This window comes from Xenopus laevis, chromosome 4L (assembly GCF_017654675.1).
Source record: "Xenopus laevis strain J_2021 chromosome 4L, Xenopus_laevis_v10.1, whole genome shotgun sequence".
Classification (NCBI taxonomy): Eukaryota; Metazoa; Chordata; class Amphibia; order Anura; family Pipidae; genus Xenopus; species Xenopus laevis.
Genome location: NC_054377.1, coordinates 96,828,585 through 96,846,831, shown reverse-complemented (window position 1 = coordinate 96,846,831; position 18,247 = coordinate 96,828,585). Strand labels below are relative to the sequence as shown.

The following is an 18,247-nucleotide window of genomic DNA, read 5'->3' as shown; positions in this document are numbered from 1 at the left end:
GGCCATGGAAATGTTTACAAAGCGTATTCTTGCATTTTACAATTGGGGGGGTACAGTATTGACTTTACATAAAGAAAGACTATCTATGAAAAATGTGTAAAACTCTTACTTATTTTTAGATGAGCAGATATTGTCTGAACTTGGATCAAATGGTGGTATTTACAGTTCTGGTGGAGATCTTGTGCCTTTGGTGAATGGAGGCTTCACGATGGATGGAACAGGACAGTCTTACCAGGACCTTCATGACGGTAGCCCTTATGAGATGCCGCAGTCTCCCTCTTCGATCTCCTCTCTCCCATCCCACGGGCTGGCATACAACATGGACAATGCTGCAGGATTTTTGAACCACCCTCCTCTCCGTGTACTACCAGCAGCCCCAACCTCTGATATCTCTACAGAGAGCAGCATGGGTTACCCCGACTTCCCCACCAGTCCAGGCTCCTGGCTGGATGAGATGGACCATCCCCCATTTTAAAGCAAATGGGGGTTCCACCTTCTAGACGATCACTGAGTTTGCCAAACTCTGCAGACACCACTCTCAGCCTTTTAAAATCTCTTAAATTAATCTTATGCTCCCCTGAACAGCACAGACCCACAAAACAGCCAGAAAATACATCTAACCCATCGTAATAGAACTGGAAGTGATGAGGCAGAGGAGCCCACAATGAATAGAAACACAAGGTACTGATAACTGTTTGCACTTTTGTTGGCAATGGATCTCCCCGCTTAATCCTGGGAGTTGAACGAATATGATCACACTCCACTCTTGAGATATTATGTTAAATGCCCTTAATATTGTGTCTTGCAGTGTGAGCACATAATATGGACACTCCCTGCAATACCATCTGCCTCAATGGGTGCTTCTTGTGGTGTAAGCAGGAGCCTTGTTCATGCAAATGACAATCTATTCTCAACACAAATTAGCATTTGTTCTCACACAGGCTAGAATTGTATCTTTCTGGATAAACTGAATAGTGATTGGAAAATCTTTGGAAATTCTTCCAAACCTGAAGAGCATCTGCATACTATTTACAAGCTTCTACTGAGCCCTGCCATGTCGGTTCACACTAGGAATTCTAGGTCTTTCACTAGTCATGGATCCTTAGTGGAAAGATCTAGGGGATAAAGTTGGCCTTGGTAGGAAGTTTCTTAATACAGGGTGTAGCACATTTTGTTAAGATTGAGTATGTATAGAAAGCATCTCATAACGCCTCTCTGTGCTAGAGGCATTTCCAGTGCATTCCTCTGCTCCAACAAAATACAGTTGTAAAATGAATCTTGGAAGATCTGTACACTTTTTAACTGAGGAAAATATTTTTTTCCACTATATTTTTGCATAGCACGATTCATGTATCTTTGGTGTTGTTATTACTGCACAGAATTACTCCCTGTTACAGCTTTTGTCACTTGACAATGCACAGTCTCCGTTCTTTCTGACATGAAATGCATTCTTTCTGTCAGTTCTCAACAACTCATGTCAGCAGACAATCTACAATTGTAATCCATCCTATTAGATGGATTGTAATTGTAGATGGCATATCCATCCCTAAAATGTCAGAATATATAGTCTCCATTTATTTGTCCTCTCCATAATTTGTTGTCATGGGAAAGTCTTGATCAAGCCTTAGGCAGCATTATTGTATATGTACACATTCTGTTCTACTGCAGTCTCATTGTAACCGTCCCTTTCCTGACACAGCACAATCTCTCCTATCTGCACAAACACACATTACCTTCAAGTAATGCCGGTTATCATGTGCACAGTGCTGCTTCCTGCTCTACACCACCTCTTTCATTGAAATGGAGCAAACTGAAAAAAGTTGGGCACTAAATATACTAAAGGGGAATATTTCTTATTTATAGAAGTGTTTATCTACTATTTTGTTTGAAATAGGCCTATGCCCTGATTAGTGTCTCATTGGGGAGGCTATAAATAAGCTTCATTGTTTCCCATAGGGCAAAATAGAAAACTCTCAAACTACAAGTAGCTGTTTTAATCTCCCTTTTTGACACAGGGTTTGAATAATTAACTTTTCTTCTTTAATTAAATGATCTGTGTTTCTACATATGATTGAGAATTTACATTACGATTGTCTATCACAACAAATTCCCGATTGATTATATATAGATTGTAACATTGCTATACCTGGGTCTAGAGAATGCTGTGGCTGAGCTATCAGATATGACACTTGCCACTTATGCAGGCAAATAAATGTTCTATGCACATGATAAAAGCATTGCCTACTGAAGGGAGAATAAAAAAATATATATATATTTTTCCTTTAAATTCTGTTAGAGAAACATCTTGCAATATTACAGCCTTTCCCCCTGCACCAGCTTTCAGTAATGATTAAATATATATATATATATACTGTAACTCTGCGTCAGTGGAGCATCAAGCCCTCTCTTGCCACACATGCACTAAGGCACATTCAGTCGCTATTTGCCTTCACGCCAAGACCATAATGAGTTTGCACAAAACGCCAGTCCTCATGATGTATATACTGTACAGTCCTTGAAGTGAAAGTCTTGTGATATCATGTATTTATTGCCATAAATGAAAGCCCAGTGTGTTTCACTAGCATCACACATCTTATTTATGTAAATAAATCTGAGCCTTCTTACATTTTGTTGGTGCCTTCATTCTCCTGCCAAATCTTGTGTCTTGTGGTGGTCATTGTGTGCCTTAAGCAGAACTCACCAATCACTGTAGAAACCAAAGCAGAAACATGTAAAACATTCTGTACTGCCAAGCCAATCTTTAAGAGGGAGGCTATTTTAGGTACATTAGCACATTTCAATATTTGGCAGTGTGGGGAGGGGATAACCTGTTTATAAAGCATCTTAAATTATACATTTTTACGGTGATAAAAAGAAAACTACACCAAAGCCAATTTAATGCTAATGTTCCTTTCTGTTCCATGATGAGTTTCTGATGTATACATTTCAAAGAACCATAATAAAACAAAAATACACATCGACTACCATGAAAATAAACTATGAAATGTTATGGATATATTATAAATAAAACAATTGAGCATTTTGTAGCATTTCAGAAATAATGCTATTAGTCACTATCCCCATCTGAGCAATCTCTCTCTCTAAATGCAGGCTGAGTCAGTTTAGTGATGGGCAGTTTGTTCTAATAAATCATTGGTCTGTGCTCTCTTTGCCTAGATCATGTATCTTGGCCTGTCTTTCAGAAAACACAACTGCGATAAAAAGCCTGTATGTAGAGAAAAACTGCTGAGAGGAGGGTAGTGCAGAGTAACTTGATTATTTCAGATATGGTAAAGCATTTTTAAAGGAATATAGGTGGAAAGCTCCTTATTTCCACATGGAGAAGCTTATATTACATTTATATTTATATAGTTATATAGTTTCCCTTTAATTCCACATGAGGTGTTTTCAGCAGTGATTACATTTCCAGAGCAAATCATCCCAAATGGCACATAAACCAGTGGAAAAATGGATACTCATTGGCTGCTTGCTAAGAAACCTGGTGTTTCAAGATTCATTATTTTCGATGTTAGATATAACTGGCACATGGGCAGTGGGCCTGCATGGCAAATAGACAGACGCAAGTAAATGTTCTGCCCATTTTCTTAACTCTTACATATCCTTGTGCTCACCTAGTAGCAAATACAGTCTCTTTTCACCTGTATGACCAGTCAATAGAAAGCAACTGAGGAATAAAGCGGATAACCAACCAAATATATGAATACAGTGTACTCATATATAGTATTTTTATGTTTTATATCAACTAAAAAAAGGTGAGTGGTTTATATTCTGTTTGAGGGTACATACATATATGTTTGGTAATTATAAACCACAGGATTGAGATAGATAGATATATATATATATATATATGTATGTATATATATATATATATATATATATATATTTGTGTTGTCTTTTTAATCATTTTAACATTTAATGCTCCTCAATTAAAGTGTTTTTAGAGTGGATCCAGCTTAAATTGTGCATTAGAGGCTTTGGTTAGCGGTAGTTAAGGGCAAGAGCAGGGATTACAGATGGGCATGTGTGCGTGTCAGAGTGTGTATCGGAGTGAATGCAAAGCTCCATTGCAAAGTAGATTATCCAGTAGGATCTCCAGCAGTGACAGCAGCTAAACCCCTGTGTGGAAATGTTTGAATTAACACAGTAAATACCAGTACATACAGAATATTATATGGATTTTTATGGAATTTACCTTAACTTCAGCTAGCACCAGTGCTTTCATTGGGATGTATTTGATATGTGTTCAAAACAGCCAAAACTTTCGCAAACATCCTAGTCTTACATCTGAACATACAATCAACCATGGCCTTTGTATTTCAATTACAGTGTAGTAGACCTCATGAAAGATCCAATGCAGGAGAATGCACATGCAAACACTTGTGTGTAATAGCCCTAAGATCCACTTGTTCACCGGTCACCAATATAAGCTGATCAGACTGATCTACTGATAACCGTGAAACCTGGCTGATGTTATCATCAGCTGACCAGACACAATTCCATTTGTTCCAAGTGCATTTTGATTGGCAATCAAATTACTTAGGCCCACACATGATCTAATCTTGAGAACCACCTAACAGTAATGGCACGTATAAGCAAGCATTGCATGTTACTCAAACCGAACTGCACAATGTTTACTATAGAAATCGACTATAGACAATATGACCAGAGAACTGTGTGTGCTATTCAGAAAGTGCAAGGCAGGAAAGTCAGGTTGTTCCAGGATTTCCTATACACAGGCCTATCAACGATAGTAAATAAGTAAAGTGAGTTTGTGAAATGTATCTTGCACCAAGTTTTTAATCCAAGTAATTTGGAACCCCTAGGTACTTCAACCCTTTCACGTATACCCTTGTTAAACAAGCCTTTAGTGTGCAAGGTGTTTTAGGTGGAACCTATACATAAAGGGGTATATTTATCAAAGAGTGAAGTTAATAGTGAAATTCCGCCACTCTCCATTCATTTCTATGGGATTTTTATAGGCATATTTATCAAAGGGTGAACTTTCACTTTCACCCATTGATAAATACGCCTTTCAAAATCCCACAGAAATGAATTGAGAGCTGCGGAATTTCACTCTAGTGGCGAGACTTCACTCTTTGATAAATTTACCCCATAGGCTCTTACACACGGGTGTTTGTGAGCTCCCCTGTGTTGCGCTTTCTTCCGTTCAGCCACAGGGGATTGCCGGAGTAGACGAACTGGCATGCAATTTTTTAATTTTTGGTCACATGTAAAATAATGTAGGGGATTTAAAATAATAGTACAAGTGCTACTATTGATCTTGTTTTAGCTAGGTTGTTTGTTTAATTAGGGTTAAAATAAGATGCTAGAACTTATACGGTAAATGGCACTACAAATAACATACAGTGCTCTGGGCATAACGTTTCATACAGCCAGTATTCTATTATTAATGTCAGCACACGGAGAGTTAAAGGTCCATAATTCCATTTTGAAAAACACTATAAAGGCTCTTACAGATGAGCATTTGAAGCTGCGCTCCCCTGCGTTCCGCAGGGGAGCGCAGGAGTAGACACATTCAGTTTATATCAATGGGGCTGTACTCACACAGGAGCATTTAGGCGCCGAACGCAGGAAAAATGCAGCATATTGCGTTTCAACCTGCGTTCGGCGCCTACATGCGCCTGTGTGAGTACAGCCCCACTGAAAAAACCTGAATGCGTCTACTCCTGAACGCAGGGGAGTGCAGCTTCAAACGCTCGTCTGTAAGAGCCCTAAGGAAAGAGCGTAGTGCCTAGAAAGTAATTTGTCTTGTAATTTACTTGTCCTTAATCATGAATATACAATCTATTCTGGCTCTTGTTTGTAAACTAACCTTTACTAATATGTTGAAATATAGTTCAATCACTAGGCTAGGATAGGCTCTTATAAAAATAAGCTCTTATTCTAAATAAGGATTGTGGAAACAAAAAGCAACACCATTGTGTGCTGTTTAGCTACACAGGCCAACAGGTGGACAGAACTAATATAGGATTATATATCAAAACAATAAAAAGTTTTACCAGGAAGCTGGCTGGCATTACAGTTCTTTTAAACAAAAAGTATATCTGGAAAAGTAAATTATCAAATTTTTAATCTTTATATTAATGTTATGCACATTTCATACCTGTGATTGTCAGACTTTTTCAGACCAAGTCCTCCTTACGGGTCCAGGATTTGGTCAGAGCTCCATTATTTTAAGTTTACAGATACAGGAAACAACAAATAAACTTTTGCCACAAATGTAACTTTGTATGATTTATGGTCATCTGAAAGGTACTATATGCGACAACCCTAAAAGGGTTCTTCACTTTCCAACACTTTTTTCAGTTCAGTTGGTTTCAGATTGTTCATCAGAAATAAAGACTTTTTCCAACTTTCTATACACTTTCTATGAGTGAACGTTTTTCTAATATTGAAGTGTAAGTCTAATTTCTAATTTTTCACCTTTCTAAAGCTGTTCGGTGGGTCGCCAACCCTGTGTAAACTGTTCTAAATAGATACATCAGTTGATACATTAGTTGATACATTTCTTATCTTTGGCCCTGCTGAGCAGAATCCCTGTGTTTTTTAAAGGCAGCTGTTAGAATTGATACAATAGTTGCTTATACTACACAGATGCTGCTGAGAAATGTATCAACTAAATGTTGCAAAATTGTAACAGCGTCAGACAAACACCAGAGACAGGGACATTAAAATTTGAACTTTAATTTTGGAAAAACTGTAAAAAATAAAGAAATGGAAAGCAACTGAAAAAAGTCTTTATTGCTGGAGAACAATCTGAAAACAACTCAACTGGAGAACTGTTTGGAAGGTGAACAACCCCTTTAAAGGATCATGGTTCACAAAGGTTCTACAGAAAGTACTCCATCAATATGGCCAAGGCTTATGAAGTATAGTCAGTCTAAATAATATTCGTTTTATTTTAAGTGGTTTAAAAAGAAAAAAGAAAACATGGGTTAAGTGACAATGGTTAAAAACACAGGTTTACCTAATATATTTAGCCATACAGTTATATAGACAGTATGAATTTACTGCTTAACCATCATTTAATTTCATTATGTTAAAGGGGATGACAAAGGAGCTAAGTTGATACTAATTTTGAATACAACTAATATTTAGACACAGCAAATCAGTTGCAACTTTGAGGGACCAAAAATGTCCTAACTGAGCTAATGTCCAGTTACATACAGTCGTTTTTTAATATAATGTACAGTTTAAAGTGAACTTCATTTAGTTTTGGATGAATGTGGGAGATTCGGTCTATTCCTTTGGTGAAGTTAGTCAAGGCTCAACTCATTTGACCATGCACAAAAAGGACGCCACACCACAAAAAGAACAACATATATATCTGTCCTCTGCAGTAGCTCACTGAAAGCTTAGTCCAGTTTTTTGCCAGCTAACAATTCAACATGTCTTCCTGCCCAACAGGTATTAAAAGCCTGAAATCTACTCAAGTTGCCATTGCTCTTCTTGAAAGTTCTAATTAATATGGATTCCTGGGTCAGGAAACAATACTGTATACCAGTGATCCCCAACCAGTAGCTCATGAGCAACATGTTGCTCTCCAACCCCTTGGATGTTGCTCTCAGTGGCCTCAAAGCAGGAGCTTATTTTTGAATTCCAGGCTTGGAGGCAAGTTTTGGTTGCATAAAAACCAGGTGTACTGCCAAACAGAAGCTCCCGTAGGTTTTAGTCCACATAGGGGCTACCAATAGTCAATCACAGCCCTTATTTGGCACCACCCAGGAATATTTTTCATGCTTGTGTTGCTCCGCAACTCTTTTTACATCTGAATTTTGCTCACGGGTAAAAAAGGTTGGGGACCCCTGCTGTATACCATATTTTATTGTTTACCATATAATAATAAAATATACACAACAAAAAACATGATAGCAGGCTTGGTAAATAAAAAGTCTGAGACTGCTGAACTAGGTTTTATACTAAGCAGCAACGTAGGAATAGACACTAGAAGCAAGTCAAAAGGTTTATAAATGAAGTAAGCCATATAAAAAAGCAAAGGGAAGGCCACTTTAAGACCATAGCAAGACCGGATTTTATGTCACTTTACAGATGGGAGATATTTCCTTAAACATGGGGTTTAAGGCTATTGAATGTATTGCTGGATGATCAACATATCATACACATATATATACACAGCAACAATACTGGTGGTATATATTAAGGTAATACACAAAAGAATAACTTATTATTATTAACATGTATTTTTAGAGTGCCAACATATTGCGCAGCGCTGATATCCTTAAAGGGATGGTTCACCTTTCAGCTAATTTTTAGTATACTATAGACTGGCCAATTCTAAGCAACTTTTCAATTGGTCTTTATTATATATTTTTATAGCTTTTAAATTATTTGCCTTTTTTCTGATTCACTGACTTCATCTAAAAAACAAATGTTCTGTAAAGCTACAAATATATTGTTATTGCTTCTTTTTATTATTAGTCTTTCTATTCAGGTCCTCTCCGATTCATATTGCTTATTCAAATCAATGCTTGGTTGCTAGGGTAACTTTCTTTTTTTTTAAACATGAGGATATTAGAAGTCAACTCAGAGGGGACACCTTGGGATCCTCTAAGATACTTATATTTTATGACAGGCGGTATATATATTCCCTATATAATACAATCTAATGCAGGCATTACAGACATAGGTTTTGTGTTCTCATGCTATGTCAAGAGTAACCAAAATCCATTCCTTTCCTTCCCACTACGTATAAGATACTAAACTGATTTTGGCAAAATAAGGCATTCAAATATGTTCACGATGAATCGCCCCTTGACAGCAACTGAGTTTATAGGTGATATTCTAATTGAACTTCAGAAAAGGGAAGAAATATGTATTTAATAAGGCTCTCTAGGCTGTATAACAGATGGCCATGATTTTTACCGATCATGCATATTAAAATAGAATAAAAATCTTACCGAAAAAATAAAAGCAAACCAATTTATTAATATCACAACACTTAAATATGCATGAATGGTTCATCATTACTGACAAAATAATTTCTAAAGAAAATAAAGGCTTCATTTGAGCTAGTTATAACCGACGGCCTGTAAGAGAACAGGAATTAAAATGGACATTGCATAAGCCAAAGACATTTTTCGTTAATGGGAGATGTAATGGAAACCAAATGAAGCAGACTTGAAATCTTTGCATTGTATGTTTACTGTGGCATTTCTAAGAGAAGGCTTGGGGATTTGTTGTGTTCCCCATATGAGACATGTTGTTGCAGCATTGCAGCAATAGTCTTGCTGTCCGTTACTTCATGTGGCTGAAAACCATCATTATCCACAAGGGATGGGTCAGCACCGTGATCCAGGAGAAGATCTACTATATCTGGGAACTCACAAGCAGAGGCTGTCAGGAAGACAGAGAATAAAAACATTTTCAGGAAATACTTATTGTAAGTATCCTAAAAATATCTTCATGATAAAGAAAATGATTATTATAATGAATTATTTTTACTGTGTCCTAGGAAGTAAAATACACAACAAAACATTTACTAAAAAGGATTGGCCAATATCTCAGCTATGTTGATTCCAGCACAGTCACAGTTCTGTAAAGATACGGTCTCACTTTAAATCATCCAGCTCATCAACTTCAACTTCCTCCAACATTCAATAACTCAAGGAGGTGGAGGGATTGTGAGAAATCCAGTTGAAAGTTTCATAGGCACCAGTTGGAGAGTCAAGTATAAAACTTCCTTATTCTACAAAGCATGACCTGCAAGGGGCGTGAATGCAAATTCCTAAATGATAATGTAATGAAAATATGATCTTGGTGTACATGGTATGTGATTGGGCTCCAGGTAGTCTTTCGTCTTCCTTGTTTCTGTAATGTTTATCTGTAATCTGAAGCACTTGCTGCTGTTCATTTCTGTTGCATCAGTCATGCTATATATAGATGCACTGGCATAGTCTATAATGTAAATCACAGTAGATGAAATCTTTAAAAGGCTCCTCCAGCATTTCAGATATTTTTTGGAAAGTAATTATGCTGTATCCATGACTGGCAGCCACTTTAAAAATCAAGATTACACTTCATTTCAACAAGTGACGACAGGACAGATGCATCGTCTCCCTCCTTCTATGCACCAGATGGGACTGGTCTAATCTCACCCTCTCCCACTTGCAGCAGAACTAAGGAAGAGATGATTTCCACAGGGAGAAATCAGAATATAAAGCTTTTACATTTTGCTTCCAGGACAGGAGCTGAAGGCTGCAATCTAGTGGGTGGGGGGGGGCTCTATGGCTGACCTTGGCTAGTCATGAGGGTAAAATAAGATTTACAGTTGTTTTATGGGGAGTCTGACCTTTGTGGCTGCCCCTAGCTGTCAGGTTGTGTATAATTCATGTGAGAGCAGCAACCCAGCACAACATGACAAAAGAGTTTCAGGATGGACAGATGTTGTAGAAACTAAAACACATGACACAATGACCTGCCATTGGAAACCCAAGTTCTACCATATATATATATAGACCTCTGAGACACAATGCTTCTGTCACCTCTTCACAGCTGCATGAAAACAAACACACTTTGTTATTTAAGTACTACTTCAGACACCCCATCACCGTTTCATACTCAGCAAAAAGCCCAATTTCAATAACTTGCTTCCTTACCCTATTCAGTGAATGCAGCTCTCATACCTTTTTTTAAACACCCTCCTCATTTAACTGCTACATTTAACTTTGCTAAGTAACATAGTAGCTCTTACCATAATGGAGAGGCGTCTGTCCCTCTGAGTCCTGTTGAAAAAAAAGCATAAAATATATATTACAGATATATTATCACACTGGACTATATAAAATCCAAAACTTCTTTCTGTTTCTATGTATACAAAATATAGATACAGTATATGAACTGATGAGAGGTGCTCAATGTTGGCTCTGCTGCAAATAAGAGCTTTCGTAATAAGCACACAAAAGTAGGAATAAAGGCACATTCAATTCAATGCTTCAGCAAAAACTCCTGTTTTTCCTTTTATTTATGGTGAGATCCCAGCAAACGTTTTGGGGCCAATACCCTTCATCAAGTGCTTGCAGATAGTAATTACAAGCAAAAGGTTCACAGCCTTTTGTCATTGTTCCGTGATTGTATTTTCTTTCGATTACAGATGAATCTTGGTTTTCAGTAAAGCTAACGCTCATGCACAAAGTTGAAAATCTTAAAAGTGCATTAAAATTGACTTGATATCTCTAACACCAAAGATACAGGCCTCCTTCTGTCTTTAGATGCACAAAAAGCAGTTGACAGGCTGTACTGGAAATATATGTTTGCGGTCCTGGAAAACTAAGAATACCACAACCATTTCTCACGGGACTCAGACAACTATATGATGTACCCTCAGTGAAGGTGTTCAGCATGGGGCTCCATTCAAAACATATTGAGATAAGAGGGGGGACACGCCAGGGTTGCCCCCTGTCACCATTCATTTTGGCCCTATCCTTAGAACCCCTGGTCCATGCCATTAGGCATAATCCCGATATCAGAAGCTTCCAAGTGAGAGACATAGAACATAAAATTAACCTTTTTGCAGACGACGTTCTCCTTACACTCACAAACCCTCAGACTACCTTAAGGTGGCCATACACGGATAGATCCGCTCGTTTGGCGATGTCGCCAAACGAGCGGATCTCCCTCCGATATGCCCACCTTGAGGTGGGCAATATCGGGCTGATCCGATCGTGGGCCCTAGGGCCCAACGATCGGATCCTTCACGTTCGCAAACGGGCGGTCGGATCGCGGGACCACATCAAAGAACAGATGCGGCCGCGATCCGACGGGATTTTTAACCCCATCCGATCGTGTATGGCCACCTTTAGAGTGATTTCAGCGGGTCTCTGGATATAAAATCAATCCCATAAAGTCACACGCATTCCCATTGAAAATGCCCAAACCAGAGCTGAAACGACTTCAGCTCAACTTAAACGGGTAAAAGAAACTTAAGAATATCTTGGAATCAATTTTACTCCATCCTACGACACTTTTTATAAAGCTAACTACCCAAAACTTATTGACAAACTTAAAAAAGACCTATCCCTCACAGGGTAACACACAAATCGCCCAGCATTATTTGCAAGCCTTGATTCCCTCTGGTGTTCCGTCAAGTCACCACAAAAGTACTTCAATCATGGGTATGGAAATCAGAGGCAAACAGCAGAATACCTGCTAACAAGTGCTTTATTGTGCGTCCACACAACATGTTTCGGGCAGCAAAAAGGCCCTTTTTCAACTTGAAAAAGGGCCTTTTTGCTGCCCGAAACATGTTGTGTGGACGCACAATAAAGCACTTGTTAGCAGGTATTCTGCTGTTTGCCTCTGATTTCCATACCCATGATTAAAAAAGACCTATCCACATGGCATACATACAAGCTTTCCTGGCTGGGCAGGATAGCAGTCTTTAAGATGACACTAATGCCAAGACTGCTATATTTATTCAAGACAAAAGGAAACCAGAATAATTTTTATACCCTTTTCTTTCTATCTCCCCCTATTCCCTCTTCCCCCCCCCATTTTATATAATTTCCTTACCCCCCATTCCTTACAGCCACTTGACGACAGGTGGTTATAGGATAACTTAAGAGGTCACAAGAAGTGACTAGGTATACTTATCTTTATGAAACAATATACAGAGTTACCTATCAATGATACACAAGCCGCTGGTTTTATGTTGTATTTTATTGAATTTATTATATGTTACAATGAAAACCAATAAATAATAATAATCACAAAAAAAAAGAGTTGCAAGTCTGAAATTGTGTAACCTACCCCAGATTTTAAGTTGAGCTGACAGAGGTGTGAGGTCAGGAAGAACAGCAGTTGCTGTGTGTGATCTGGGTGAATCAGAACATCCTTTTGCTTTTGTGTCTGAGGGCAGGTCTTGGAATGGTTGCTCAATGAATACAATTGGACAGAAAGATTGATAGAGAGCACACTTATGTCCAGTGCATTCCAATTAGTTCTCTTTTTTATATATATATTTTTAATTTTTAAACACTGCACTGCAGAGCTCCTTAAGCTTTTCAGTTGGCAGTCCTTTTTAATTTAGGATTTTTAACGTATCACTGTATATATTTAATTAAATGTAATTTCATAAAACAAATTCTTAGTGTAGCTCAGTATTTAATACAGAGTGCTCCAGAATCTCACCTGACAGAGTAGGAGAGAAATGGGGACAGATGATGGGCTGGGAGAATGGGAGGGGAGAAGTGTGGCAGCCTTTAAACATCTTGCATCTGAGGTCTGCCATGTGCTCCTGATTGGATTAACATCTTAACTCCCAACACATGAGTCGCGTGTCCCACAAGATCACAGCAGGAAACACATGTCTGGCTCCAGCCTCTAAATTAACCCATTCCATCTGAGTTGCAGCCACAAGTGATTATTGTTACGCCAATAATAAATATGAAGGCAAAGGAAACAGAAAACCAAAGCAGCGCACCTTTCTGCTTTGGATATGGAAATTAAAATACCAGTTGCAGTTCGTATGGATTTTCAATTACAATGCCTGTGGGGACATTTAAATCAATCTCCTCTGTGGGAAAATAAAAGCTGTGCTGTAACAGGAGACAGGCAAAATACAGGCAGAAAATTAGCATCTGAACTTAAAAGCAAAAACTTGCTTTGCTATAAAGGAAATTCTTCTTAAAATTTTATTTTTGTATCGTTACTGTTATTCTATTAATTATTTAGGTAATACAGTGAAACCTCAATTTTACATCCCCTGATTTTAAATTGTCACTCGTTTTACACCATTTTATGTGACTCCACTAGTATATAATTCATAATGCTTTTCCCTGATTTGACATTTTCCTGGATTTTACATCACTTTTTCTTGTCCCCCTGAAAAACATAAAGCAGGGGTTCTACTGTATAAAGATTATACATACTGTATACACATACACAGTATATAGTTGTTAAAGGTCTTTGTTGGCATGCCCACCTTCTTTCTGCACCTGTTATTTGTGATATTTTTATTTCAAAGTATTAAAAATGTAAAATTAGTATTTTTCATAATGTAACGTGATGTTACAGAGAGATGCAAACAGCCTCCAGAATTTTAGGCCCTTCCATTGCAATTGCACTTTCTATACTAGAAATATTGCTTCTCTTGTCTGGTCTGAAGTGCAGTATTGTGTCTCCTCTGGTGACAGAGAGCACAAAAGGGTAACATTGTTTTAGGGGGAAAAAAAAATACAAAACTTGAGAAAAATAAAACATGTTTACATCTGATCCATCTCAGGGCCAGAAATAGGGGTAGGCAGCAGTAACATGTGCCTGGGGTGCAATGATTTTGAAAAATGTAATAATGTTCTTTTTTATTTTGCATGGATAGTCTCAGCTCCTGGCTCACAGTCCCACAGAGTATATATAATATATATATCACACAGTTTTCATGAACCAGGCTCATACTGATGATCATACTAAGAGGCACCCAAGTGGTACCACCACCCACCCTGACTGGTTGCTAACTAAAATAGCAGAAGTAGCACAAGCGCAATCAATCCAACACAAATCAGTGAAAGCAGAATAAGCGGCTAGTACTATGATAAGTGACAATGTAGAGGAAAGAGGTGTGACATGGGCATGGCAGCTTGTTGGCCTGACACAATCGAGGTAAAATGAGTTAGCCTACTATGCAGAGGCAATAGGCAGGGGGGTAGACTGCATAGCATAGCCTGACTCTGATCCCTCTCTTATGGAGGCTTAAGTGTACACAGACTTTAGTTCTACTAATTCCACCAGTAAAGATTTAGAAAAAAAAAACCATACATTTAAAGGATCATTTTTCAGGCTGTGAATATGAAGACAAAAGAGTATTTCAAAGTTGTTAAAGATAATGTAATAATAATGTAAATAATACTAAAGTGTATACAAATGTAAAAGGATACTAAAGTATATACAACTGTTTGGATGTCCCAGTGGGCTCTCGCAGTTCACCTACAAGGATGCAGAAGTTAAAACAAATCACCTAGATGCTGCCGAGAAAAGGAATCCCTCAAAACTCTGCATGTAGACAAGTAAGGACTGCATACTTTAGGAAAACCAAAGGGAGCCCCCTTCACAATAACATTATATGAGCTATAGAATTCACTTGTCTGTGACTGGACTAAAAGTGCACCATCAAAAGCTCTGCCACCAGTGGCCTGTATGGGATTGTGGCAAAAATGAAGCCATAATTATAAAATATAACATGTAAAAACAAAAAATTACCCAACAATAGAACCTTTTGGGCCAAAGTTCAAAGCAGGCTGTGCAACACAAATGTAAAGCTAGCCGTATATATATTTGCAGTCAACTTCCTACCTACAGAACCATGTATGAGAACAAAACTCACATACTGCTAGACAAATATGTGGCTAAAAATGAAGGTGATGGAATGGGTGCATTGGACCACTGATGCATCCCTTTCCTGACAGGTCTTGATGTGATTGGTGGCAATTGGGTCAGCATGATTTGGCCCAGCACATGGGTGACCAACTGGGTAAAAATCTGTTGTCTTTGTTTAGGCAAAAGTTACATTTTCAAAGATCTTGAATACAGGGTCACCGTGACACCTGATTAGATCTAGAACAAAAAGGCAAATGTCCTACAATCATACTTGCCACAAAAGTATTCAAAGAAATCAATGAGTTTTATGATATGGATGGCTCAGTGATTTGTGATCTCCATACATTTAACTGAAGGTTGTTCTATAAGAACATACATACTATGCAGCAGTGTAGTTTTGAGATCAAATTCTGTTGAATTCTCAAATTCTATGGCTTTGGCATACTGCAAAGTAGTTGATTATAGACCATGCGTTTTAGTCAAATTATAGTTGGAGTCTTGCAATTAGTTTGTCTTGATTTCTTAATAAAGACAATAAATAATCCCAGAAGGTGACATAAATGTTAAGAGCATCTGTGTATATACAACCTATATATATATACCTATATATATATATAATTGTGAGCACTATGAAACCATTTGCAACTTTAAGAAGTCAATCTCTATTGCCTGCTTCACGATGGTTAATATATGCAAGGGTGCAGGGACACCTTAGTAGGAGACATAGCCTATCACCCATTATCATCATCAAAGATGACCCATTGATAAAACATATTAAGATTTTGGGTGAGTGGCTTTCAAGCAATAAATAAAATAATGCACTGAACAAAAATCAGGGGAATGTACACCGCAGGTGTCCCCTGAGTCCTATGATCTGCATTTCAGTCAGGATAGCTCAACAGATGGGAAAAGTAGGAAACTGACGAACTGGTATAACACTCAAGGACGGTTAAGTGTAATAAACAAGGGTCCACTCGTATGTGCTATAATTATTTTATTGGTATAAATAATACAAGGTTAAACACATAATCATATACTCTCTTGCTAAGAAAACCAAATAATAGTGCTGTTGAGATTGATCTCCTCTCTTGGATCGGTACATTACCACAATGAAATTTAAATGAAACAACTCAGATGCAGTTGAACTGCAGACTTTCAGCTTTAATTCAGTAGGTTGAACAAAAAGATTGCATAAAAATGTGAGGAACTAAAGCTTTTTTTTTAAAAAAAACAATCACGTTATTTCAGGGGCTCAAAAGTAATTGGACAATAGACTCAAAGGCTATTTCATGGGCAGGTGTGGACAATTCCTTTGTTATGTCTATCAATGAAGCAGATAAAAGCCCTGCAGTTGATTTGAGGGGGGTACTTGTATGTGGAAGATTTTGCTGTGAACAGACAACATGCGGTCAAAGGAGCTCTCCATGCAGGTGAAACAAGCCATCCTTAAGCTGCAAAAACAGAAAAAACCCATCCGAGAACTTGCTACAATATTAGGAGTGGCAAAATCTACCGTTTGGTACATAAGGAGAAAGAAAGAAAGCACTGGTGAACTCAGCAACGCAAAAAGACCTGGACGTCCACGGAATACAACAGTGGTGGATGATTGCAATATCACAACAGCCAAACAAGTGAACAACACTCATCAAGGAGGTAGGTGTATCAATATCCAAGTCTACAATAAAGAGAAGACTGCATGAAAGTAAATACAGAGGGTGCACTGCAAGGTGCAAGCCACTCATAAGCCTCAAGAATAGAAAGGCTAGATTGGACTTTGCTAAAAGGCTTTAGTTCCTCACATTTTTATGCAATCTTTTTGTTCAACTCACTGAATTAATGCTGAAAGTCTGCAGTTCAACTGCATCTGAGTTGTTTCATTTAAAATTCATTGTGGTAATGTACAGAACCAAAATTAGAAAAAAAAGTTGTCTCTGTCCAAATATTTATGGACCTAACTGTATGTGAACAATGTTTAGTAGAATTATAACCAATCTGCGTATTGGGAAATACTGTGTGTTTTATCGTTACCATTAAGCTACTCTGTACTGCTAAAGTGTTAAATAAACTTTACTTGAACTACAAAAATTGTGATCATAAGTCATAATCCTAAGCACATATGTATGATGGTGTCTTGTTAGTGACTTTTTTTCCAATTCCTGTTTTAGTCCTCTTTTGGTCCAAGTTTGCTACGCCAATTGATGCAGGCCGCTGTAGAAAGCCTGGGGCTACTGCCACCTTTGAGGGTAGAAGCGGGACAGAAGTGACAGTGGCGAATGAAACTAGAAGAAGTGAAAGGAGCAGCTTTAGATAAAAGGAGCTTTAAAGAATGGCAGCAAATTGGGCAACAACTGCTCCTAAAGTTGGGTGACTGCAATTGTGCTTGTAGGTCTTAAATGACCCCTATAAACTACTTCATTTAAGATTCACATCTTCAACAGCCAGCAAGCAAGTGCATGACAATCACTACTACCTTCTTAGTTTGCCCATCCAAATAAATAGAAAACGCTCATCCTATGACTGATACTGGGGAAAAGTGGCTTCACTACAGAATTAAGCAAGAAGCATTTTAGCGCCCATTCCTGGTTATACTGTAATACCACTGAATTAATGGCTGTTTTGTGCTATTAAAATGGATGGACATATAGCTGGCCATAAAGATACAATAAAATATTTTAATTCTTAATTCTTCTGTTTTTTTTCAGACAATGGCAAATATATAAGCATAATTTATCTGAACTTTAATTTAAAACATCTATTATTTTAGTAGAAAATGTATTGATAGGAAACTGTCAGAGGCATAAACAAAGGATCAACATCTGCATTAGGTCCTACCTGTGTATCAAACCACCCCCAGGCAATAAGCTTTCGGCTGCGACAA

The 18,247-nt window shown here is 37.9% G+C and overlaps 2 protein-coding genes across 5 annotated transcripts in view; one reads left to right on the top strand and one right to left on the bottom strand.

The window, feature by feature from the left end:
- LOC108714361 (LIM/homeobox protein Lhx4) overlaps positions 1 to 2,626 on the top strand; it is a 43,397-nt gene extending 40,771 nt beyond the window's left edge. The window contains exon 6 of the mRNA XM_018258515.2: positions 120 to 2,626. Coding sequence (XP_018114004.1) covers positions 120 to 475 — 356 coding nt within the window. The 3' untranslated portion in view covers positions 476 to 2,626. The remainder of the gene's footprint in view (positions 1 to 119) is intronic.
- Positions 2,622 to 18,247, bottom strand: part of acbd6.L (acyl-CoA binding domain containing 6 L homeolog) — a 99,035-nt gene continuing 83,409 nt past the window's right edge. For 3 of the 4 annotated variants that reach the window (XM_018258514.2, XM_018258513.2, XM_041590517.1), the window contains exons 6-7: positions 10,754 to 10,784; positions 8,969 to 9,396 (exon numbers count right to left, since the gene is read on the bottom strand). In XM_018258514.2, the coding sequence (XP_018114003.1) occupies positions 9,203 to 9,396; positions 10,754 to 10,784 (225 nt within the window). In that variant the 3' untranslated portion in view covers positions 8,969 to 9,202. Of the gene's footprint in view, positions 2,708 to 8,968; positions 9,397 to 10,753; positions 10,785 to 18,247 lie in introns of those variants that run through there. The other variant, XM_041590518.1, reaches the window with a different exon arrangement.